General features: G+C 44.0%; 1 protein-coding gene across 1 annotated transcript in view; it reads right to left on the reverse strand.

Moving 5' to 3' along the window:
• The window catches only part of USP13 (ubiquitin specific peptidase 13), a 174,171-nt gene that overhangs the window by 48,132 nt on the left and 98,421 nt on the right, over positions 1 to 27,618 (reverse strand). The window contains exons 6-10 of the mRNA XM_038744085.1: positions 25,895 to 26,079; positions 13,413 to 13,507; positions 13,123 to 13,310; positions 2,156 to 2,227; positions 1,494 to 1,587 (exon numbers count right to left, since the gene is read on the reverse strand). Coding sequence (XP_038600013.1) covers positions 1,494 to 1,587; positions 2,156 to 2,227; positions 13,123 to 13,310; positions 13,413 to 13,507; positions 25,895 to 26,079 — 634 coding nt within the window. The remainder of the gene's footprint in view (positions 1 to 1,493; positions 1,588 to 2,155; positions 2,228 to 13,122; positions 13,311 to 13,412; positions 13,508 to 25,894; positions 26,080 to 27,618) is intronic.

Raw genomic sequence — 27,618 nt, forward strand, 5'->3', positions numbered from 1 at the left:
TAGAATGGGCTGCACCATTCAAGTTTTCCTAAGTTTTTATTTTATCGGGATTTCTCACAGAGTCCATTAAACAAAACCCATACTTAATATGAGTTTATAAAATGGATACTTGGGGAAATCAATCAATCTATTGAGCACTTATTGTAAGCAGAACACTGTACTAAGTGCTTGGGGGAGTATACTATGACAGAGCTGACAGATAAAATCCCTGCTCACAATCTAGATGGAGATGCTATGAAATATTTGGAATAAATGAAATACAGGTACCAACTCAGTTGTACAAACTGTCCTGGTTTCACATTTGTATCCTTACTTTGACAATAAATGTCTTGACTATCAGTGACATCTATTTAAATAAAACAAGTCTCTTTTAGGATTGTTACAATTTTGGATTCTTCTGGATAAAATTCAAATCCAATCAATTTGGCAGAGGTAACAATTTAGCACTGAAATAATGAAAATGCTATAGAAGGAAAGATCAGATGGGAGGAAACGTGCAAGGATTTGCCTACACCCACTCTTTTGGAGGATTTATTCACTTCCACGGTTTCTATGTCAATGCAGATAATTCCCAAGTCTATCTCTCCAGTCCTGACCTCTCTCCTTCTCTTAAGTCTCAAATTTCTTCCTGCATTTGAGCTGACCCTCCAACAGCTCAAATGTGATAAGTTTAAAACAGAATTTCTAACCTTCCCTCCCAAACTCTGTCCACCCACCAATGATCCCATCTCAGTAGATAACATCCCCATCCTCCCTGTCTCACAAGCACTTAACCTTGGCATTATCCTCAATTCATCTAGCTCATTCGACCCACATATTCAATTTGCCACTAAATCCTATCACATTTGTAGAATCTACCCTTTCCTCACCACCCAAATGCTACTACACTGACCCAAGCACTTATTTTATCCCACCCTGACCACTGAATCAGCCTCCTAGTTGACCTCCCTTTCTCCTATCTCTCCCCACTGCAGTCACTCACTCCGCTGCCCTGTTTTTTTCTAAAAAAGCATTCAGTCCATGTCTCCCCACTCCACTACAACCTTCAGTGTTTACCCTTCCGTCTCTGCGTCAAACAGAAACTCTTTACAATCATCCTTAAGGCACTCAATCACCTCTCCCCCCTTCTGCTTTACCTCACTGAACTTTTCTACAACTCAGCCCCCACACTTGGCTCCTTTGAATCAATCGTATTTATTGAGCGCTTACTGTGTGCAGAGCACTGTACTAAGCGCTTGGGAAGTACAAGTTTGAAGATGGGGAGAGTGGTGGTCTGTCAGATCTGAAGCAGCGTGGCTCAGCTCTACCTTGATCTCATCTCTCCTGCCAACACCTATTTCCTTCACTGCGGCCTTCAGATATAATAATAATAATAATGGCATGGTAAACACGGTCCCTGCATAACCACACAGCTTCTACCCTTCAGCACCTGTTATCCCTGATCAGGATGATTTCTACCTATATAACATCATTCCAAATGCCCAGTCACATACCTTGTGTTCTTCTTTCATCACCTGTTCGATGAGCTCAGATTTCACCGGGGGTTTAGAATACTGGCCGGAGAGAAGGCCATGTCCTAATTTAGTCCTGTAGAGAGGAGGAAGCAACAAACACAAACAAAAAGATGATCTTCTAGGTTGTTGAGGGTTTTTTTGTTTTGTTTGGAGGTTTTTATAGGGTATTCGTTAAGCACTTACTATGTGCCAGCGCTATGTGCCAGCGCTGGAGGGCATAATAATAATAATAATAATGGCATTTATTAAGCGCTTACCATGTGCAAAGCACTGGCATACAAATTGGACCAGGTTAGACGTGGTCCATGTCCCACATGGGGCTCACAAACTTAATCTCCATTTTACAGATGAGGTAACTGAGGCACACAGAAGTTAAGCCACTTGCCCAAGCTCACACAGCAGACATGTGGCAGAGGCGGAATTAGAACCCAGGTCCAACTGACTGCCAGGTTTCTGCTCTATCCTGCTCCTTTCCCCCATAGATACAAATCACAGGAACCTCAAGATCATTCCTGGTTAGTGAAACACTACAAAGCCTTATTCTTAATCAATGACATTTTTGTCAATGTCATGGTTCTAAGCAAACGGATGCCCAAGCTACTGAGGGTTTTTTCGGATCCTTTTATCAAGATGGCACATACATCTGTGTGTTGAAATCTTGCGTTGGATCCAAAGGAGAGTAGTCGAATATTCTTGGTAGGTTTCCCACATACCTATTAAGAGAGACAGAAAAACACAAATGTCAGGGAGTAAAGAAAAGTAGCAGCAGCAGCGGTAGTAGTTTTTCAGCACCCAATTCATTCATTCATTCATGCAATCGTATTTATTGAGCACTTACTGTGTGCAGAGCACTGTACTAAGCACTTGGGAAGTACAAGTTGGCAACATATAGATAGGGTCCCTACCCAACAACGGGCTCACAGTCTAGAAGGGGGAGACAGACAACAAAACAAAACATGTGGACAGGTGTCAAGTCAGCAGAACAAATAGAATTAAAGCTAGATGCACATCATTAACAAAATAAATAGAATAGTAAATATTTACAAGTAAAATAGAGTAACAATTCTGTACAAACATATATACAGGTGCTGTGGGGAGAGGAAAGAGGTAGGGCGGGGGGGATGGGGAGGAGGAGAGGAAAAAGGGGGCTCGGTCTGGGAAGGCCTCTTGGTGGAGGTGAGCGCTCAGTAGGGCTTTGAAGGGAGGAAGAGAGCTAGCTTGGCGGATGGGCAGAGGGAGGGCATTCCAGGCCAGGGGAAGAACGTGGGCCGGGAGTCGATGGCGGGACAGGCGACATACCCAATGGGTCCAAGTGTATGATACTAAGTGCTTGGGAAGTACACAAACAAGTGTCACATTCCCTGCCCACAAGAGTTTACACCATAATGGGGGAACCAAACGTGAAAATATTTACTACTAGGGTAATAATAATAATAACAATGGCATTTATTAAGCACTTACTATGTGCAAAGCACCGTTCTAAGTGCTGGGGAGGTCACAGGGTGATCAGGTTGTCCCACAGGGGGCTCACAGTCTTAATCCCCATTTTACAGATGAGGGAACTGAGGCACAGAGAAGTGAAGTGACTTGCCCAAAGTCACACAGCTGACAATTGGCGGAGCCGGGATTTGAACCCCTGACCTCTGAGTCCAAAGCCCGGGCTTTTTCCACTGAGTCACGCTGCTTCCCCAATCAAAGGAATCAAAGGAAGTAGTAATTCAGTGTTCCAATGACTAGCATATATACAAAAGTGCTCATGATGGGTGTAAAAGATTCATAAGTGCTAGAAAGTGCTGGTGGGTTTCTTTTTTTTTTTACGGCATTCATTAATCACTTACTACGTGCCAGTAAGAGCTAGGATAGATACAAGCTAATCAGGTTGGTCGTAGTCCTTATCCCACATGGAGCTCACAGACTTAATCCCCATTTTACAGATGAGTTAACTGAGGCCCAGAGATTCATTCATTCAATTGTATTTATTGAGCGCTTAATGTGTGCAGAGCACTGCGCTTGGGAAGCACAAGTTGGCAACATATAGAGACGGTCCCTTCCCAACAGCGGGCTCACAGTCTTGTAACCTCCCCAGCGCTTAGAACAGTCCTTTGCACATAGTAAGCGCTTCATAAATGCTATTATTATTATTATTATTATTATTAGAAGGGGGAGAGATGTGCCAGAGATGTTAAGCGACTTGCTCAAGGTCACACAGCAATCAAGTGGCAGAGCCGAAATTAGAACTCAGGTCCTTCTGGCTCCTAGGCCCGTGCTCTATTCACTAGGCCGCACTGCTTTTCTACCTTTGTATCATTTGGGCTACCGGGAACTCATTGGAAAAGGTTTGTGGTAGGGTGGGGGATTCATTCATTCATTCATTCAATCGTATTTATTGAGCGCTTACTGTGCGCAGAGCACTGTACTAAGCGCTTGGGAAGTACAAGTTGGCGATATATAGAGACCAACAACGGGCTCACAGTCTAGAAGGGGGGAGACAGACAACAAAACAAAACACGTGGACGGGTGTCAAGTCGTCAGAACAAATAGAATTAAAGCTAAATGTCCATCATTAACAAAATAAATAGAATAGTAAATACATACAAGTAAAATAAATAGAGTAATAAATCTGTACAAACATATATACAGGTGCTGTGGGGAGGGGAAGGGGGATGTTAGTAATGCAGAAGTCTATCGGATTCGCAGGAAAGCAATACAAAAATAAAACTAGGAGTCATCCTTTCTAAGACTTTCAGATACCACCCGGGTTAAATCACAGTGACACTTAACGCAGCCTTTCCTGGTGGATTTGACATTTCTAATCCATGAACGGAATCAAACGGCATAGTGGCAAGAGCCTGGGCTTGGAAGTCTGAGGTTGTGGGTTCTAATTCCGCCTCAGCCACTTGTCGGCTGTGTGACTTTGGGCAAGTCACTTCACTTCTCTATGCCTCAGTTACCTCATCTGTAAAACGGGGATTAAGGCTGGGAGCCCCACGTGGGACCACCTGATTGACTTGTATATACCCCCGTTCTTAGAACAGTGCTTTGCACATAGTACGCGCTTGACAAAAACCATCATTATTAATCGAAGTTTACCTGAAGTGGCCTTTCCCCTCAAACCCTTAGACAATACTCAAATCTTTAGTGACAATCACTTTTCAGATAAGAGATTTCTAGTTTCAGAATCACATTAGCCTATGAAAGGAGCATTTAATATGTCACGTTCTTCTCCACTGTTATAACACCCGGGCAACTAGGGTGATATGATTGAATGAATGAATGAACTAGAAGTGCTCTCCACTAAAATTCCATCATCATATCTACTCAATCGAACCTTCAGGACCTGTCCAATATCAATCAGTCAATCAATCAATCAATCAATCATATTTATTGAGCGCTTACTGTGTGCAGAGCACTGTACTAAGCACTTGGGAAGTACAAGTCGGCAGCATATAGAGACGGTCCCTACCCAACAGCGGGCTCACAGTCTAGAAGTACGATTGAATATGAATAGAAGACAATATAACTGGGCCTAGAAGCAGCGTGGCTCAATGGAAGGAGCTCGGGCTTGGGAGTCAGAGATCATGGGTTCAAATCCCGGCTCCGCCAATTGTCAGCTGTGTGACCTTGGGCAAGTCACTTCACTTCTCTGAGCCTCAGTTACCTCATCTGTAAAATGGGGATTAAGACTGTGAGCCCCACGAGGGACAACCTGATCGCCTTGCATTCATTCATTCATTCAATCGTATTTATTGAGTGCTTACTGCGTGCAGAGCACTGTACTAAGCGCTTGGGAAGTACAAGTTGGCAACATATAGAGACGGTCCCTACCCAACAGCAGGCTCACAGTCTAGATGGGGGAGATAGACAACAAAACATATTAACAAAATAAAATAAACAGAATATGTACAAGTAAAATAGAGTAATAAATCCGTACAAACATATATACATATATACAGGTGCTGTGGAGAGGGGAAGGAGGTAAGGTGGGGGTGGGGGGTGGGGGAGGTGTATCCTCCCCAGTGCTTAGAACAGTGCTTTGCATATAGTAAGGGCTTAACAAATGCCATCAATATAATTATTCTTAAGCGATGTAGCCAATCCCAGATGATTCCATTTGTAGATTATCATCATCATCAATCGCATTTATTGAGCACTTACTGTGTGCAGAGCACTGTACTAAGCGCTTGGGAAGTACAAGTTGGCAACATATAGAGACAGTCCCTACCCAACAGTGGGCTCACAGTCTAAAAGGGGGAGACAGAGAACAAAACCAAACATACTAACAAAATAAAATAAATAGAATAGATATGTACAAGTAAAATAAATAAATAAATAAATAGAGTAATCAGAGGTATCAATCAATCGCATTTTACTGAGTGCTTACTGAGCGCAGGGCACTGTTCTATGTGCTTGAAAGAGTATGCTATAAGAGAATCGTTAGACACATTTCCTGCCCACAAGGAATGGCATATTGTTATATTCTGGGTCCGTGAATTCAGGACCTGGCTCTGCACGATGTAAGAGCTCAATAATGCTCAACAATCAAAGACCTCCTCCTCAGTTTCCCAGGTGGCTCTCATAGGTTTCTCCGCCTGGTAACCTGATGGAATTTAAGTCGCCTCACCTCACCCCTCCCTCCTCAAATCTGACAATCCCCACCTTCAAAGCCTTATTGAAGGCACATCTCCAAGCGATGCCTTTCCCCCTTTCCTCTTCTTCAACTCATTTCTGCATCACCAACTTGCTCGCCCCACGGCACTTGTGTACCTATTTGAAATGTATTTATGTATATTAATTGCCTGTCTCCACATCTAGATTGTAAGCTTGTTGTGGGCAGGGAATGTGTCTTTTTATTGCTATATCATACTCTTCCAAGCACTTAGTACAGTGCTCTACACATAGTAAGCACTCAATAAATAATTAACTTTTTGTACTACCCCTGCCACTGCTCCTCTCCATTTCTCAGGTTAAAGAGAGCTCGCTCAAAATGAATCTAACTTTTTTTCTGAAAAAGTAGTTTCTCATGGTCAGCCTTCAGAACTAGTATCCTAGACTTTCTCTTTCCTGGTCAATTTTGAGAGCCATTTGTTTGCCAAAGGTGTTAGTTGTGTTCAAAACCTTGATTATTTGCTAGTTTGATCCTACAGTCATTAATTTTTAATCCACCTGCAGTTTTTCCTAACAAAGCGATGTGACTGATTTGAGCCCCCAACTGACAATACTCAGGTTAAAGTAATCAATCAATCAATGATAGTTATTGAGCGCTTACTATGTGCAGAGCATTGTACTAAGTGCTTGGGAGAGCACAATGTAACAGAATTAGCAGACACAGTCAATCAATCAATCAATCATATTTATTGAGCGCTTACTGTGTGCAGAGCACTGTACTAAGCACTTGGGAAGTACAAGTTGGCAACATATAGAGACAGTCCCTACCCAACAGTGGGCTCACAGTCCTAGCCCTTAACGAACTTACAGCATTGGTAAGAAAACTAGAATCAGAAAAATATAAGGTGAATAAAAAAATCATGCAATGAGAGAACATAGAGAATATAGACTTGCAAAAAGGGCAATTTTATTATAGACACAGTTATTACATCCTTCACTGACTCTAAGTGCTAAAGATTTCAAAAAATACCATTCTGAAATTCCACTAAAGCCCTGCTAGGCAATCCAATAAACAATATTTCCTTTTATTCCAAATCAAATAAAACAGTCATTATACATCACCTGCCCTGAGGACATTCCCAAACACACTTTCAGGGTCCTGAGATCTGAGCCATTAAGGGATAATAATAATCATTACGGTACTTGTTAAGCACTTACAATGCGCTAAGCACTATTCTAAGCACTGGGCTAGATGAAATTAGTCAGGTTGGATTTAGTCTATGTCCTACATGAGACTCACACTCTTATCCCCATTTTATAGATGAGGTAACAGAGGCACAGAGAAGTTAAGTGACTTGTCCAAGGACACACAGCAGACATGTGGCAGACCTGGAATTAGAACTCAAGTCCTTCCGACTCCAAGGTCCCTGTTCTATCCACTAAGCCATGATTTCCCTGATCAGCAAATGAAAATTGACAGGAAGGACTGAGCATGTATAAAGTAGCTCCTCCCTCTAGACTATAAGCTCCCTGTGGGCAGGGAACATGTCTCCCAACGCAATTTTATTATACTCTCCCAAGAGCTTTGCATAGTTCTCAATAAATTTGATTGATAAAGAATAGGCAGGATGCATATTTGTAATTTAAATACTATTCATGTAATTCCAAGGTTATAAGGAACACAAAAAAATTAGGTCTTTATCACACTGAGGCAAGAAGGGATTCGTGAGGAATAACAGTTAGTATTCAAATTCATTTTTCTCTCATTTTTTGCCATATAATATTCTAAGCCCACATAGATGTCATCCTATGTAGAAAAGGAGGCAGGGGTTTGTGATTTTCATCATGTCATCGTTCAGAGAACTCACTCTAAAATAAGACCCTTGAACCTTCAGCAATATAGTGCAAAGATCTATTCAAATTTAAAAATTGAGACTGTATTTCATTTTGAAATTAAATGCATCATACTTAAAAAGAAAAAGAAAAGAGATTATCCATAAATAAATCAGGGATCCCTTTCACACGTCAGTGAACTTAATTCCCCCATTTTTAAAATTCATGAATACTGGGGTTGTGGGGAAAAGAGGTGTCATAAATTGGGATCATCAATCGTATTTATTGAGCGCTTACTGTGTGCAGAGCACTGTACTAAGCGCTCAGATGCCGTCTGAGTTGGAACAACTGTCTCATGTACTCCTGCTGCCTTTCTGCACCCTTTAAAAATGGAAGCTAGCAGCCTACTTGCAGCCTGCAGCTCAGATGCTAAGACGAATGACCCTGAAAATACTCCAAATACTAAATGCTAATGCCATGACTGATACAGGACCAAGTCACAGATGCTCGCAAAGGCTTAAGTTGCCCCTGGATTTAGCTTGGCCCTTGACTCAGACTGAGTTGAGTCACAAAAATGGGGAGGCAATTGTTCATATCAATGTCTGTCTCCCCCTCTAGACTGTTAGCTTGTTATGGGCCCGGAATGACTGCTAATTCCGTTGCATTATACTGTACCGAGCGCTTCGTACAGTGTTCTGCACATAGTAAGCACTCAATAAATACCACTGACTGATTGATTGAGACATTCTTTGCTGAGGCTCAGGAACACTGGTCTTTTTTTATGGTATTTGTTAAGTGCTTACCATGCATTTTAAGTGCTGAGGTAGATACAAGATAATTAGGTTGGACATAGTCCATGTCCCCTAAGGGATTCACAGTCATAATAATAATAATAATAATAATAACAATAATAATGGCATTTATTAAGCACTTACTATGTGCAAAGCACTGTTCTAAGCACTGGGGAGGTTACAAAGTGATCAGGTTGTCCCACGGGGGGCTCACAGTCTTAATCACCATTTTACAGATGAGGGAACTGAGGCCCAGAGAAGTTAAGTGACTTGCCCAAAGTCACACAACTGACAATTGGCGGAGCCGGGCTTTGAACCCATGACCTCTGACTCCAAAGCCTGCGCTCTTTCCATTGAGTCACGCTGCTTCTCCTAATTCTCAGTATTAATCCCCATTTTACAGATGAGGCAGCTGAGGCCCAGAGAAGTTAAATGACTTTCCCAAGGTCACACGGCAGACCGATGGCAGAGCCGGGACTAGAACCCAGGTCCTTCTACGGCCGGTGCTCTAACCTCACAAAGATGTGAGCTCCACGGGCTGATGGAACATTGCCCCTTGGCCTTTCCAGCTGTAGTGACAAAGACATTGCTTTCGTCCAAATGATCTAAGAGCCTCTGTAAACTCCTAAAAAAAGGTTAAGTTTCCACACAGGGCTGAAAAGATGCCAAATCAATGAAATCATTGTAATCATGTTAGAAAGTCCCTTAAGCTCTTTGGGGCATGTCTGCCCCTCCCAAGCCCATCCCGCCCGCTTCTGCTACCTAAAATCCCCACACTTTTATTCATCCACTCAATCGTATTTATTGAGCGCTTACTATGTGCAGAGCACTGTACTAAGCGCTTGGGAAGTACAAGTTGGCAACATATAGAGACGGTCCCTACCCAACAACTGGCTCACACTTTTATCACCTTCAGGCTCAAAATGAAAAGCCGTAGCCTTGCACACACACACGTGGGGTGCTTGTGTTGTCCCACATCCCCAGAAATGAATTCCAGGCCCAAAATTGGAATGGGTCTGGACCACCCAGGCCTGAGATTCTGCTTGGGAAGAGGCTTTCGAACCTGTGAGAGATTCTCTGAGGTCAAACCTAGAGAGTATTGGGCACGTACAGCTAAAAGGCCTCTGGGAGACTGCATCAATCAATCAATTAATCGTATTTATTAACTGCTTTGACCCCCTTTTCCTCTCCTCCTCCCCATCCCCCTGCCCTACCTCCTTCCCCTCCCCACAGCACCTGTATATATGTTTGTACGGATTTATTTTTCTCTTTATTTTCCTTGTACATATTTACTATTCTATTTATTTTGTTAATGATGTGCATCTAGCTTTAATTCTATTTGTTCTGACGACTTGACACCTGTCCACATGTTTTGTTTTGTTGTCTGTCTCCCCCTTGTAGACTGTGAGCCCGTTGTTGGGTAAGAACCATCTCTATATGTTGCCAATTTGTACTTCCCAAGTGCTTAATAATAATAATAATAATAATAATGGCATTTATTAAGCACTTACTACGTGCAAAGCACTGTTCTAAGCACTGGGGAGGCTACAAAGTGAGGCTACTAAGAGCTCAATAAATATGATTGGATGCATGAATGAATGCTTACTGTGGCCTGAACAAAGCGCTAGGGAGAGTACAATATAATAGGGTGTAGACACGTTCCCCGCCCTCCATGAGCTTACAGTCTAGAGGTAGAGACAGACTTTTAATAAGTAAATAAATTACAGATATGTACATAAATTTCCCAAGTGCTTAGTACAGTGCTCTGCACACAGTAAGTGCTCAATAAATACAACTGAATGAATGAATGAATGTATAAATGCTCTGGGACTGAGAGAGAGGTGAATAAAGGATGCAAATCTAAGTGAAAGGGTGATGCAGAAAGGCGTGGAAGAAGAGAAATGGTGGCCCAAGAGCAATTTTGCCTGCACACTTCTCTCTTTCTAATGCTAACCTTCTTACTGTATCTCGCCACTCACCCATCACCCACATCCTGCTTCTGGCTTGGAATGTCCTCCCTCCTCATATCGGATAGACAATTACTCTCCCCGACTTCAAAACCTGACTGATGGTCCATCTCTTCCAAGAGGCCTGCCTTAACTAAGCCCTCCTTTCCTCTTCTCCCACTTCCCTTTGCATCAGCTTGACTTGCTTCCTTTACTCATCCCCCATTCCAGCCCTACAGTACTTACGTACCTACCTGTACTTGATTTATTTATATTAATGTCTGTCCCCCTCCCTAGACTGTAAGCTCGTGGTGGACAATGTCTTTGTTTATTGCTACATTGTACTTTCCCAAGTGCTTAGTACAGTCCAAGTGCTTAGCTTAGTCATTCATTCATTCAATCGTATTTATTGAGCGCTTACTGTGTGCAGAGCACTGTACTAAGCGCTTGGGAAGTACAAGTTGGCAACATATAGAGATGGTCCCTACCCAACAGTGCGCTCACAGTCTAGAAGGGGGAGACAGACAACAAAACAAAACATATTAAAATAAAATAAATAGAATAAATCGATACAAATAAAATAAATAGAGTAATAAATAAGTACAAACATATATACATATATACAGGTGGATACATATATACATAATGATGTGGATTCTAATTCTATCTCTGCCACTTGTCCACTGTGTGACCTTGGGCAGGTCAATCAATCAATCGTATTTATTGTCCCCTTCCTCCCCCTCTCCATCCCCCCCGCCTTACCTCCTTCCCTTCCCCACAGCACCTGTCCTAATCCTCCTCGACCTCTCAGCTGCCTCTGACACTGTGGACCACCCCCTACTCCTCAACACGCTATCTGACCTTGGCTTCACAGACTCCGTCCTCTCCTGGTTCTCCTCTTATCTCTCCGGTCGTTCTTTCTCAGTCTCTTTTGCAGGCTCCTCCTCCCCCTCCCATCCTCTTACTGTGGGGGTTCCCCAAGGTTCAGTGCTTGGTCCCCTTCTGTTCTCAATCTACATGCATTCCCTTGGTGACCTCATTCGCTCCCACGGCTTCAACTATCATTTCTACGCTGATGACACGCAGATCTCCATCTCTGCCCCTGCTCTCTCCCCCTCTCTCCAGGCTCGCATCTCCTCCTGCCTTCAGGACATCTCCATCTGGATGTCTGCCCGCCACCTAAAGCTCAACATGTCGAAGACTGAACTCCTTGTCTTCCCTCCCAAACCTTGTCCTCTCCCTGACTTTCCCATCTCTGTTGACGGCACTACCATCCTTCCCGTCTCACAAGCCCGCAAACTTGGTGTCATCCTCGACTCCACTCTCTCATTCACCCCTCACATCCAAGCCGTCACCAAAACCTGCCAGTCTCAGCTGCGCAACACTGCCAAGATCCGCCCTTACCTCTCCATCCCAACCGCTACCCTGCTCATTCAACCTCTCATCCTATCCCGTCTGGACTACTGCATCAGCCTTCTCTCTGATCTCCCATCCTCGTGTCTCTCCCCACTTCAATCCATACTTCATGCTGCTGCCTGGATTATCTTTGTCCAGAAACGCTCTGGGCATATTACTCCCCTCCTCAAAAATCTCCAGTGGCTACCAATCAATCTGCGCATCAGGCAGAAACTCCTCACCCTGGGCTTCAAGGCTGTCCATCCCCTCGCCCCCTCCTACCTCACCTCCCTTCTCTCTCTCCTTCTCCAGCCCAGCCCGCATCCTCCGCTCCTCCGCCGCTAAATCTCCTCACCGTACCTCATTCTCGCCTGTCCCGCCATCGACCCCCGGCCCACGTCATCCCCCGGGCCTGGAATGCCCTCCCTCTGCCCATCCGCCAAGCTAGCTCTCTTCCTCCCTTCAAGGCCCTGCTGAGAGCTCACCTCCTCCAGGAGGCCTTCCCAGACTGAGCCCCTTCCTTCCTCTCCCCCTCGTCCCCCCTCCATCCCCATCTTACCTCCTTCCCTTCCCCACAGCACCTGTATATATGTATATGTTTGTACATATTTATTACTCTATTTATTTATTTATTTATTTTACTTGTACATATCTATTCTATTTATTTTATTTTATTTTGTTAGTATGTTTGGTTTTGTTCTCTGTCTCCCCCTTTTAGACTGTGAGCCCACTGTTGGGTAGGGACTGTCTCTATATGTTGCCAATTTGTACTTCCCAAGCGCTTAGTACAGTGCTCTGCACATAGTAAGCGCTCAGTAAATACAATTGATTGATTGATTGATCTAGATGTTGCCAACTTGTACTTCCCACGCGCTTACTACAGTGCTCTGCACCCAGTAAGCGCTCAATAAATACGATTTTAATACGATTTTTTACAGTGCTCTGCACGCAGTAAGTGCTCAATAAATACAACTGAATAAATGAATGAATGAACTAATAAATTTTGCCAGTTCACCTGGCTGGTACAGGGAAACTTACGCTCTCTGGAATTCTGGGATGCTGAAGATGGCTTGCATAACAGAGTTGAGGTAGGAGCTGTTTCCAAGGTTCTTCATCCCAGTGAATCCCGAGCCATACATGGGTTTCAGCTTCATTCCAGATTCCTGAATCACTTCCCACTCGCTGGTCCTTGGTTTTACATCATTGTCCGTGATCCTGTTCTCCGTCTGGATGTGGAACCATTAGGGAGATCATTCGAGGGTTACTACTTCACCGTCCTGCCGATTGCTCAGGGAGGTTGGAATATAAACCAAGAGGTAAACCCTTACCGTGTGCATCTGGAGCATATCGATTCCAAAGTGTGCTAAGTGCTTTGCCAAATGGGGATCCAGAACTGTTTCCTCTTCTTGAAAAGAATAAACATCTGCAATATGAAATGAAGCTCTGTATAGCATGAGAAATCACTAGATTTTGGGGGTGGGATTCTAACAATAATAATAATAATGATAATAATAATGATGATGGCCTTCCCAGACTGAGCCCCTTCCTTCCTCTCCCCTTCGTCCCCCTGTCCATCCCCCCATCTTACCTCCTTCCCTTCCCCACAGCACCTGTATATATGTATATATGTTTGTACATATTTATTACTCTATTTATTTATTTTACAGGTACATATCTATTCTATTTATTTTATTTTGTTAGTATGCTTGGTTTTGTTCTCTCTCTCCCCCTTTTAGACTGTGAGCCCACTGTTGGGTAGGGACTGTCTCTATATGTTGCCAACTTGTACTTCCCAAGCGCTTAGTACAGTGCTCTGCACACAGTAAGTGCTCAATAAATACGATTGATTGATTGATGCTATTTGTTAAGCGCTTACTATTTGCCAAGCACTGTATTAAGCGCTGGGGTGGATACAAGCAAATTAGGTTGGACACAGTCCCTTGTCCCACATGGGGCTCACAGTCTTAAATCCATTTTACAGATGAGGGAACTGAGGCCCAGAGAAGTGAAATGACTTGTCCCAGGTCACACAGCAGACAAGTTCAGGATTAGAACCCATGACCTTCTAACTCACAAGATATTTTAGTTATATTTTGTAGGTATTTGATCTGGTTCCCTGCCTAACCTCTCAATTCCCCACTCCTTCCAGGTTCTGCATCACCTGTAATAATAATAATAATAATAATGGCATTTACTAAGCGCTTACTATGTGCAAAGCACTGTTCTAAGCGCTGGGGAGGTTACAAGGTGATCAGGTTGTCCACAGGTGGCTCACAGTCTTAATCCCCATTTTACAGATGAGGTAACTGAGGCCCAGAGAAGCTAAGTGACTTGCCCAAAGTCACACAGCTGATAACTGGCGGAGCCGGAATTTGAACCCATGACCTCTGACTCCAAAGCCCAGGCTCTTTCCACTGAGCCACGCTGCTTGGGTGGGTAACCCTTAAACACTGGATATTCACTCCAGCCCCAATCCTATAGCCCTTATGGATAATTCCTTATATTCTGCCATTTCCTCTACTTGTAATTTATTTTAATATCTGCCTCCCTAGTCAGACTCTACACTCTTTGAGAGCAGAAATCATGTCGACCAATTTTATTGTATTGTACTCTCCCAAGTTCTTGCCACAGTGCTCTGAGCATATTAAGTGCTCAATGAATACCATCGATTGATTAACTGATCAATACATTCATTCAATCTTATTTATTGAGTGCTTACTGTGTGCAGAGCACTGTATTAAGCACTTGAGAAAGTACAATACAGCAATATAGAGAGACAATCCCTGTCCACAACAAGCTCACAGACTGGGGACAGTGGGAAGACAGACATGAATACAAGCAAACAAACCTCAATATAAATAAAGAAAATTACAGATATATATATATATAAGTGTTGTGGAGTGAGGGGGAAGAGCAAAGGGAGAAAGTGAGGGTGACACAGAAGGGAGTGGGAGATGAGGAAAAGTGGGGCTTAGTCTGGAAAGGCCTCTTGGAGGAGATATTCCTTCATTAAGGCTTTGAAGGAGGAGAGAATAACTGCCTGGTGGATTGTAGGATCAATTGTTAGGAATAAGCAAAAAATCCTCATGTTGACAATCCACTTACTTAACAACAGGTACTTCAATTTAGACTTCTGATTTTTTTCCAGTAAGTAAAGGCAAATTGGGCTAAATTCTGCCCTCAAACTCCTACCCAGGAAATAATAACAGCAATGATAATAGTAATCATAATAGTATTTGTTAAACAGTGTGGTTTAGTGGAAAAAGCACAGGCCTGGGATTCGAAAGACCAGGGTTCTAATCCCAGCTCCGCCACTTGTCTGCTGTGTGACCTTGGGAAAATCACTTAACTTCTTAGATTTTGGGGGTGGGATTCTAACAATAATAATAATAATGATGGTATTTGTTAAGCGCTTACTATGTGCCAAGCACTTGTATTAAGCACTGGGGTGGATACCTCAGTTACCTCATCTATAAAATGGGGCTTTAATCCTACTCCCTACTACTTAGATTGTGAGCCCTATGTGGGACAAGGACTTAGACCAAGCTGATTATCTTGTATCTACTCCAGCAGTTAGTACAGTACATATTTATACATAAAAAATACATATTTTTGTACATATTTATTACTCTATTTATTTATTTATTTTACTTGTACATATCTATTCTACTTATTTTATTTTGTTAATGTGTTTTGTTTTGTTGTCTGTCTCCCCCTTCTAGACTGTGAACCCGCTGTTAGGTAGGGACCGTCTCTAGATGTTGCCGACTTGTACTTCCCAAGCGCTTAGTACAGTGCTCTGCACACAGTAAGCGCTCAATAAATACGATTGAATGAATGAATGAATGAATGAATGAATGAATACAGTGACTGGCCCAGAGTTAGTGCTTAATGAGTCTTGTCTTAGGGTTTCCAACCCTTAGGGACACCACGGACACAGCTCTCCCAGAACACCCTCTTCTCCATCTGCAATCGTTCTGGTAGTGGATCCATAGAGTTTTCTTCATAAAAATATGGAAGTGGCATTAAAAGAACAACTGCTTTTCAAGAACTGTGCTAATCGCTGGGGTAGATACAGGATAATTGAATGGGACACAGTCCCTGACCCACATACAGGGCTAGCAATCTAAGAGGGAGAGAGAGGGAACAGGTATTTTATCCCCAGTTTGCAGATGAAGAAACTGAGGAAAGCAAAACCAGAGCACATGAGTGAAAGGAAAAAAATAATGCAGTCGTTACTGTTACGAAAATGTGTGCCCATGCTTTTAAGGATAGAGAAGAAACATGTCACAGCTTCATTTCTTCTGCTGAAAGACAAGGACGTCTTGTTACAACATTTCCCTGATGAAATAAATATATCTGAGGAGGTGACAGGAAGGAAAGGGAGACCCCTTTTTTTACCCCTGAAAGAAAGAAAATGTCTTGTAACAAATAATAGGGCAGGGTAGGAATATTATAATTTATCTATTTTGTTAGCATCAACTGTTACTGAAAAATCACTTGATTATTGTTGAATGGTTTAAAACTACTTTCACTATAAATGATTTACTTGTCAAATGGGCAAAATAATCATAATGGTGGTATTAAGTGCTTACTATTTGCCAAAGCACTGGGGTAATAATAATAATTGTTATATTTCTTAGGTGACAACTATGTGCCAGGCACTGATCTAAGCGCTGGGATGGATAGAGTCTCTGTCCCACGTGGAACGCACAGTCTTAATCCCCTTTTGGTAACTGAGGCCCAGAGAAGTGAAGTGACTTACCCAAGGTTACACAGAAGAAAAGTGGCAGAGCCAGGATTAAAACCCAGATCCTTCTGACTCTCAGGCCTGGGCTATATCCACTAAGCCATACTGCTTCTACAGGATAATCATACTGGACGCAGTCCCTGCCCCATATGGGGCTCAGTCTCAGAATTACCTTTCCCCATCCCCCACCTCAAATCCATCACTAAGATTAGGCCCATGAAAGCATAAATGAAGATTGTACGGAAGGTGAAGAAGGTGTAGAAATAGCATGGCCTAGTAGTTGGAATATGGGTCTGACAGAATAATAATAATAATAATGGCATTTATTAAGCGCTTACTATGTGCAAAACACTGTTCTAAGCCCCGGGGAGGTTACAAGGTGATCAGGTTGTCCCATGTGGGGCTCACGGTCTTCATCCCCATTTTACAGGTGAGGGAACTGAGGCCCAGAGAAGTGAAGTGGCTTGCCCAAAGTCAAACAGCTGACAAGTGGTGGAACCGGGATTTGAACCCACGACCTCTGACTCCAAAGCCCGAGCTCTTTAATAATAATAATAATAATGGCATTTATTAAGTGCTTACTATGTGCAAAGCACTGTTCTAAGTGCCGGGGAGGTTACAAGATGATCAGGTTGTCCCACGTGGGGCTCACAGTCTTCATCCCCATTTTACAGATGAGGGAACTGAGGCTGAGAGAAGTGAAGTGGCTTGCCCAAAGTCACACAGCTGACAAGTGGCGGAACTGGGATTTGAACCCATGACCTCTGACTCCAAAGCCCAGGCTCTTTCCACTGAGCCACGCTGCTTCTCTAAGTCAGAAGGACCTGGGCTCTAAGTGGCTCCTCCACTTGTCTGCTGTGTGACCTTGGGCAAGCCACTTAACTTCTTCATGCCTCAGTTACTGCATCTGTAAAATGGGGATTAAGACTGTGTGCCCCATGTGGGACATGGGCTGCATCCAACCTGTTTATGGAGCGCATAGAAAGTACTTGACAAAAAAAAAAAGTTTGAGAAGCAGATGTTAAATAACACAGCCTAACAGACTAATTTACAACCAGCCTGGAAAGTCTTTTAGAGTCTAAATCTAAATGTTTACGACACAGAAAGTGCTCAATAAATACCATTAATGGATTGATACTGCAGGCACCCTGGCAAAGAGGGAAGAGAAACTGTAAAACTTCTACCTATTTAGATAGTTGAAGATATCTGAAGATAGTTCAAAAAAATAGTTGAGGATCAGTGGCTAAGAAAAGGAGAGAAGAGTGAGGAAACACAGGAGCATCATTTTCCCTTGAAGCATCCAAAGAACAAAGATTTTTCAGGTTAAACAGAAAATGGTGTCTCTAATGATGACAGTGACTGCTGACGGATTAAGCCTCTCATTACCAAAATGGCTGTTAGAATTACCAAAAGCTCAGAAATCTGCAACTCACTCCAAAGTCTCCTTCAGATACAAGAGGACAGGAATTGATTTTCTTCCAGGTATGATCATCTCTGCTATTTGGTGTGGTATTATTTTATTTATATAGAACAATGGTGAACAAGTTTATCGTAAGCCCATTACTGGGTAGGGACCATCTCCATATGTTGTCAACTTGTACTTCCCAAACGCTTAGTACAGTGCTCTGCACACAGTAAGCGCTCAATAAATACGATTGAATGGGGCTCTGCCATGAATGCCTTTCAGGAAAATTCATTCATTCATTCAATCGTATATTATTGAGTGTTTACTGTGTGCAAAACACTGTACTAAGGGCTTGGAAAGTGCAATTCGGCAACAGATAGAGACAATCCCTACCCAACAACGGGCTCACAGCCTAGAAGGGAGGAGACAGACAACAAAATAAGTAGACAGGCATCAATCGCATCAAAATCAATAAATAGAATTGTAGATATATACACATCATTAATAAAAATAAATAGAATAATAAATATGTACATATATACACAAGTGCTGGCGGGGAGGGGGATAGAGCAGAGGGAGGGAGTCGGGGCGATGGGGAGGGAAGGGGGGCTCAGTCTGGGAAGGCCTCCTGGAGGAGGTGAGCTTTCTTCTTATGGCTCTTTCCTTAACATTTCAAAGGGAACCAATTGCAAGGATTTCCATCACTTAATTCATTTATTTTTTGAGCGTTTACTGTGAACAGAGCAGTCAATCAATCAACGATATTTATTGAGTGCTTACAGTGCGCTATGCATGTACCCGACCCTTGGAAGAGAACAGTACAGTAGAGTTAGAAGTCAGATACCCTGCCCACAAGAAACTCACAGTCTAGAAGGGGAAACAGACATTAAAATCTCCCTTCACGGCCCTACTGGGAGCTCACCTCCTCCAGGAGGCCTTCCCACACTGAGCCCCTTCCTTCTTCTCCCCCTCGTCCCCCTCTCCTTCCCCCCCATCTTACCTCCTTCCCTTCCCCACAGCACCTGTATATATGTATATATGTTTGTACATATTTATTACTCTATTTATTTATTTCACTTGTACCTATCTATTCTATTTATTTTATTTTGTTAGTATGTTTGGTTTTGTTCTCTGTCTCCCCCTTTTAGACTGTGAGCCCACTGTTGGGTAGGGACTGTCTCTATATGTTGCCAACTTGGACTTCCCAAGCGCTTAGTACAGTGCTCTGCACACAGTAAGCGTTCAATAAATACGACTGATGATGATGATGATTAAAATAAATTACTGAAAGGGAAATGGGAGAATACGTAAGTGCCGGGGATGGAGTGAGTATGACCCAAATGCATAGGGGTTAGAAGGGACCATGAATAGGAGAAATGAGGGCTCAGTCAGGGAAGACCTCCTGGAGGGGGTGTAATTTAATAGGGGAGAAATGAGCTCCAGATGTGGGCAACCGTTGTGGCCGGGGAATGTGTCTGTTTATTCTCGTATCGTACTCTCCCAAACGCCACGAGGTGAGCCACAGCCTGTCCCCGCCCCTACCCTCTCGGCGCCCCTCAATGCTCTTAGCCGAGTGTCCCGCAGGGCCCAAAGTGTGCCTTCCCTCCACACATCTGCCAAACTAGCTCTCTTCCTCCCTTCAAGGTCCTACTGAGAGCTCACCTCCTCCAGGAGGCCTTCCCAGACTGAGCCCCTTTCTCCTCTCCTCCTCCTCATCCCCCCGCCCTACCCCCTTCCCATTCCCACAGCACTTGTATATATTTGTACATATTTATTACTCTATTTATTTTACTTTTACTACTCTATTTTATTAATGATGTGCATATAGCTATAATTCTATTTATTCTGACGGTCTAGACACCTGTCTACGTGTTTTGTTTTGGGATGGGGAGGAGGAGAGGAAAAAGGGGGCTCAGTCTGGGAAGGCCTCCTGGAGGAGGTGAGCTCTCAGTTGGGCTTTGAAGGGAGGAAGAGAGCTAGCTTGGCGGATGTGTGGTGGGAGGGCATTCCAGGCCCGGGGGAGGACATGGGCCGGGGGTCGATGGCGGGACAGGGGAGAACGAGGCACGGTGAGGAGATTAGCGGCAGAGGAGCGGAGGGTGCGGGCTGGGCTGCAGAAGGAGAGGAGGGAGGTGAAGTAGGAGGGGGCGAGGTGATGGACAGCCTTGAAGCCGAGAGTGAGGCTTCAAGTGAAGCCGAGAGTGTTGGGTAGGGACTGTCTCTATATGCTGCCAACTTGTACTTCCCAAGCGCTTAGTACAGTGCTCTGCAAACAGTAAGCGCTCAATAAATACGATTGATGATGAGGAGTTTTTCCTTGATTCGTAGGTTGACAGGCAGCCACTGGGCTACATGAAGCCCTCTGTGGGCAGGGATTGTCTTTCTTTATTGCTGAACTGTACTTTCCAAGCGCTTAGTACAGTGCTCTGCACCCAGTAAGTGCACAACAAATATGACTGATTGAAATAGATAGATAGATAGATAGAGATAGATAGAGATAGATAGATAGATAGATAGATAGATAGATAGATAGATGGATAGATAGATACACACAACATATACATATATCTTCTAGACTGTGAGCCCACTGTTGGGTAGGGACTGTCTCTATATGTTGCCAACTTGTACTTCCCAAGCGCTTAGTACAGTGCTCTGCACACAGTAAGCGCTCAATAAATACAATTGATGATGAGGAGTTTTTCCCTGATTCGTAGGTTGACAGGCAGCCACTGGGCTACATAAAGCCCTCTATGGACGGGGATTGTCTTTCTTTATTGCTGAACTGTACTTTCCAAGCGCTTAGTACAGTGCTCTGCACCCAGTAAGTGCACAACAAATATGACTGATTGAAATAGATAGATAGAGATAGATAGAGATAGATAGATATATGATAGATAGATAGATAGATAGATAGATAGATAGATAAATACACACAACATATACATATATCTTCTAGACTGTGAGCCCACTGTTGGGTAGGGACTGTCTCTATATGTTGCCAACTTGTACTTCCCAAGCGCTTAGTACAGTGCTCTGCACACAGTAAGCGCTCAATAAATACGATTGATTGATTGATATACACTTCATTTTGGTTTTTTTTTTAATGGTATTTGTTAAGTGCTTACCTTGTGCCAGGCACTGTACTAAGCACTGGAGTAGATACAAACTTATCTGGTTGGACACAGCCCGTGTCCCACATGGGGCTCACCACCTTAATTCCCACTTTACAGATGAGGTAAATGAGGCACAGAGAAGAGGAGTGACTTGTCCAAAGTCAGAGAGCACACAAGTGGTGGAGCCAGGATTAGAACTCAAGGCCTTCTAATTCCCAGGCCTGGGCTCCATCCACTAGGCCATGCTGCCTCTCATGGGAGCTGACCATATAATACCTCCATCAAATTATAATAATAATTATGATATTGGTTAAGCATCTACTATGTGCCAAGCACTGTACTAAGCACTGGAGTTGACTTAGCACATAGTAAATGCTTAACAATTACCATCATTATTATTATCAATCAATCGCATTTATTGAGCGCTTACTGTGTGCAGAGCACTGTACTAAGTGCTTGGGAAGTCCAAGTTGGGAACATATAGAGACAGTCCCTGCCCAACAGTGGGCTCACAGTCTAGAAGGGGGAGACAGAGAACAAAACCAAACATACTAACAAAATAAAATAAATAGAATAGATATGTACAAGTAAAATAAATTATCATAGAAGATCACCAGGTCAAACACAGTCCCTGTCTCACAAAGGGCTCACAGTCTAGGGGGAGAAAGAGCAGTTTTGGCCTAGAAACGCAGGTCACATATAAAATAGTGCTTTGCACATAGTAAGCGCTTAATAAATGCCATTATTATTATTAAAATCAGGCAGAAATAATAATAATAATAATAATAATAATAATAATAATAATAATGGCATTTGTTAGGCACCTACTATGTGCAAAGCACTGTTCTAAGCTGTTCTAAGCCCTGGGGAGGATACAAGGTGATCAGGTTGTCCCACGTGGGGCTCACAGTCTTAATCAATAGACCCACAGTAAATTTGACAAATTCTGTCTTACCCCCACTTTGTAAAAATCAGTATAGAAAGGAAACTCAACCTAGAGAAGAAGCAAAGCCTGGTGGAAAGAACACTGGATTGGAAGTGGGGAGACCTGGGTTCTAATCTCAGCTCTGCCACATGACGGCCATGTGACCTTGGGCGAGTCAAGCAATTGCATTGATAATAATAATAATAATAATAATAATGATGGCATTTACTAAGCGCTTACTATGTGCAAAGAACTGTTCTAAGCGCTGGGGAGGTTACAAGGTGATCAGGTTGTCCCACGGGGGGCTCACAGTCTTACTCCCCATTTTACAGATGAGGTCACTGAGGCCCAGAGAAGTGAAGTAACTTGCCCAAGGTCACACAGCTGACAATTGTCAGAGCCAGGATTTGAACCCATGACCTCTGACTCCAAAGCCCGGGCTCTTTCCCACTGAGCCACGCTGCTTCTCTTGATCATTTAACTTTTCTGTGCTTCAGTTGCCTCATCTGTATAATAGAAATTAAATACCTGTCCTCTCTCCCCCTTAGGCAGAAAGCCCTGTGTTTGACGGGGACTTTGTCGGAAATAATTGTACTGTATCTACCCCAGTGCTTAATATAGGGTGTTAGGTGTCTAGTAAGTGGCTAACAATACGGCAACTAAAGGACAGCAGTAAGGGCTAGTGGAAAGAGAACAGGCCTGGGAGACTAAGAACCTGGGTTCTAATCCCAGCTCCACCATCAATCAATCAATCAATCGTATTTATTGTGCCTGCTGTGTTACCTTGGGCAAGTTGCTTCACTGCTCTGTGCCTCATTACCTCATCTGGATAATGGGGATTCAATACTTGTTCTCCTTCCTACCTTGTGGGGCAGCAGGGAAGAGCGTGGGCTTCAGAGCCAGAGGTTGGGGGTTCTAATCCCACCACAGGGTGGTGGCTATCATCATCGTCAATCGTATTTATTGAGCGCTTACTGTGTGCAGAGCACTGTACTAAGCGCTTGGGAAGTACAAGTTGGCAACATATAGAGACAGTCCCTACCCAACAGTGGGCTCACAGTCTAAAAGGGACTATGAGAAATTCAAGTTTTTAGGGAAATTGAAAGAAGGCAAAGAGGGGAAGAGAATGGTGTATTTGGTTTTAGAGAAGCAGCGTGGCTCAGTGGAAAGAGTACGGGCTTTGGAGCCAGAGGTCACGGGTTCAAATCCCGGCTCCACCAATTGTCAGCTGTGTGACTTTGGGCAAGTCACTTCACTTCTCCGAGCCTCAGTTCTCTCATCCGTAAAATGGGGATTAAGACTGGGAGCCCCACAGAGGACAACCTGATCACCTTGCATCCCCCCCAGAGCTTAGAACAGTGCTTTGCACATAGTAAGCGCTTAACAAATGCCATCATCATCATCATCATCATTAGATGGTGAGCCTTGTGTGGGGCAGGGACTGTGTCCAACCTGATTACCTTGTATCTTCCCCAGCACTTAGTAGAATGCTTGACACATAGAAAGTGCTTAACAAATGCTACAATCATCATGACTGTGAGCCCGCTGTTGGGTAGGGACCGTCTCTATGTGTTGCCGACTTGTACTTCCCAAGCACTTAGTACAGTGCTCTGCACACAGTAAGCGCTCAATAAATACAATTGAATGAATGAATTATTATTATTATTACTATTATTATTGGAGAAAATAGAACGGGGCATAGGGTGATAATAACAATGACTATGGTTGTTAAGCACCTAGTATGTGCCAGGCACCGCACTGGGGTGGATGAGCCCGTTGTTGGGTAGGGACCATCTCTATATGTTGCCAACTTGTACTTCCCAAGCGCTTAGTACAGAGCCCTGCACATAGTAAGTGCTCAATAAATACAATTGAATCAATCAATCAATCAATCAATCGTATTTATTGAGTGCTTACTGTGTGCAGAGAACTGTACTAAGCGCTTGGGAAGTACAAGTTGGCAACATATAGAGACAGTCCCTACCCAACAGTGGGCTCACAGTCTAAAAGGGGGAGACAGAGAACAAAACCAAACATACTAACAAAGTAAAATAAATAGAATAGATATGTATAAGTAAAATAAATAAATAAATAAATAAATAGAGTAATAAATATGTACAAACATATATACATATATACAGGTATATACATATATACAATTGAATGAATGAATACAAGCAAATCAGGTGACACAGTCCCTGTCCCACGTGGGGCTCACAGTCTCAAGAAGCAGCATGGCTCAGTGGGAAGAGCTTGGGCTTTGGAGTCAGAGGTCATGGGTTCAAATCCCAGCTCTGCCAATTGTCAGCTGGGTGACTTTGGGCAAGTCACTTCACTTCTCCGGGCCTCAGTTACCTCATCTGTAAAACGGGGATTAAGACTGTGAGCCCCCCGTGGGACAACCTGATCACCTTGTAATCTCTCCGGCGCTTAGAACAGTGCTTTGCACATAGTAAGCGCTTACTAAATGCCATTAAAAAAAAAAATCCCCGTTTTGCAGACGAGCCAACTGACGCATAGAGAACTGAAGTGACTTGCCCAAGGTCACCCGGCAGACAAGCGGTGGGGCCAGAATTAGAACTCACGACCTTCTGATTCGTGAGTTCCAAAACCTTGACCAAAGCCGTGACCAAAACCTGCCGGTCTCAGCTCCACAACATTGCCAAGATCCGCCCTTTCCTCTCCATCCCAACCGCTACCCTGCTCATTCAAGCTCTCATCCTATCCCGTCTGGACTACTGCACCAGCCCTCTCTCTGATCTCCCATCCTCGTGTCTCTCTCCACTTCAATCCATACTTCACGCTGCTGCCTGGATTATCTTTGTCCAGAAACGCTCTGGGCATATTACTCCCCTCCTCAAAAATCTCCAGTGGCTACCAATCAATCTGCGCATCAGGCAGAAACTCCTCACCCTGGGCTTCAAGGCTGTCCATCCCCTCGCCCCCTCCTACCTCACCTCCCTTCTCTCCTTCTCCAGCCCAGCCCGCACCCTCCGCTCCTCCGCCGCTAATCTCCTCACCGTACCTCGTTCTCGCCATCGACCCCCGGCCCACGTCATCCCCCGGGGCCTGGAATGCCCTCCCTCTGCCCCTCCGCCAAGCTAGCTCTCTTCCTCCCTTCAAGGCCCTGCTGAGAGCTCACCTCCTCCAGGAGGCCTTCCCAGACTGAGCCCCTTCCTTCCTCTCCCCCTCGTCCCCCTCTCCATCCCCCCCATCTTACCTCCTTCCCTTCCCCACAGCACCTGTATATATGTATAGATGTTTGTACACATTTATTACTCTATTTATTTATTTTATTTGTACATATCTATTCTATTTATTTTATTTTGTTAGTATGTTTGGTTTTGTTCTCTGTCTCCCCCTTTTAGACTGTGAGCCCACTGTTGGGTAGGGACTGTCTCTATATGTTGCCAATTTGTACTTCCCAAGCGCTTAGTACAGTGCTCTGCACATAGTAAGCGCTCAATAAATACGACTGATGATGATGATTCCCAACCCGTGCTCTATCCACTTCACCATGCCGCTTCTCAAAGATGTTATCCGTCGGAGCTCTGAGGCCTACCGGCCGTTGAAAACACTGGCCCCGCCGTGATTCCCGGGACTTACGGGAGACTCACCTGCACCATCGGGGGTGATGGTTCCTAATTTCACGGCTAAGGGGTAGCCCATCTCTCTGTAGTGCTCCTGCGCATGCCCGTTTCCGCCAAGGCCATCGAAGACCCTCTTTCCGCACAGCACCGAGCCGTCGGTTAAGTTCAGCCACAGGTTCTCACGCAAGTCACACCTCGCGCACTTCCAGCCACTGCGGTGGTAGAACGGAAACAAAACAAGATGGGGGAAAAGAGGAATCCATAAAGGAACAAACAGTAGCAGCGCAAGATGGGATGTACAGAAACAGGAATAATAATGATTATGGTACTTGTTAAGCGCTATGTGCCAAGCACTATTCTAAGCACTGGGGTAGAAACACGTTAATGAGGTTGGACACTGTCCCTGTCCCACATGGGGCTCGCACTCTTAATCCCCTTTTTCCAGATGAGGTAACTGAGGCACAGAGAAGTGACTTGCCCAAGGTCACACAGCAGACATATGACATTAGCGTGGCTCAGTGGAAAAGAGCCCGGGCTTTGGAGTCAGAGGTCATGGGTTCAAATCCCAGCTCTGCTAATTGTCAGCTCTGTGACTTTGGGCAAGTCACTTCACTTCTCTGGGCCTCAGTTCCCTCATCTGTAAAATGGGGATAAAGACTGTGAGCCCCCCGTGGGACAACCTGATCACCTTGTACCCTCCCCAGCGCTTAGAACAGTGCTTGGCACATAGTAAGCGCTTAATAAATGCCATTATTATTATTATTATATGGCAGAGCAAGGACTAGAACCCAGGTCCTTCTGACTCCCAGGTTCGTGCTCAGTATGAAGCTCCCCCTGAGGACAGAGGTATATAATAATAATAATAATAATGGCATTTATTAAGCACTTACTATGTGCAAAGCACTGTTCTAAGCGCTGGGGAGGTTACAAGGTGATCAGTTTGTCCCATGTGGGGCTCACAATCTTAATCCCCATTTTATACATGAGGTAACTGAGGCCCAGAGAATCAATCAATCAATCAATCAATCAATCATATTTATTGAGCGAAGCTAAGCTGAGAAGCTAAGTGACTTGCCCAAAGTCACACAGCTGACAATTGACGGAGCCGAGATTTGAACCCATCACCTCTGACTCCGAAGCCCGGCTATTTCCACTGAGCCAGGTCTTCTCTGTATTTGTACAGGTAATACCACACACAATCAAACCACATTGGATTTTTTAAAAGCAATTACACAGGAAAGTATTTAATTCCAAAATTAATAATGCAGAAATTATTTCTGGGAAATTGAAGAATAGAAGCTGAAACTGCCCATGCAATTCTATGCAATCTCCCAAGTGCTTAGTACAGTGCTCTGCACCCAGTAATCCCACACCAGCTCCACTCTATGTCCCTGAAAATCCTCCGTCTTGATCTGTCTTGCACCACTCCATCAAGAATTATGAAAACATTTTACAGCTGGGCAACACCTCTTTAAAACCTTGAGAAGGCCACAGTGGCTGCTCTGTAGCAATCACTGTAACCGTGGTCACGATTGTAAGACTCTGGGCATTATTTCCCAGCATTTAACGCAGTGCTCTGCACACCTAAAGCAGCGTGGCTTTGTGGAAAGAGCCTGCGCTTGGGAGTCAGAGGGCATGGGTTCTAATCCCAGCTCCGCCACTTATCACCTGTGTGACTTTGGGCAGGTCGCAACCTCTCTGGGCCTCAGTTACCTCCTGTAAAATAGGGATTAAGATTGTGAGCCCCATGT

Source organism: Tachyglossus aculeatus, chromosome 1 (assembly GCF_015852505.1).
Source record: "Tachyglossus aculeatus isolate mTacAcu1 chromosome 1, mTacAcu1.pri, whole genome shotgun sequence".
Taxonomy (NCBI): Eukaryota; Metazoa; Chordata; class Mammalia; order Monotremata; family Tachyglossidae; genus Tachyglossus; species Tachyglossus aculeatus.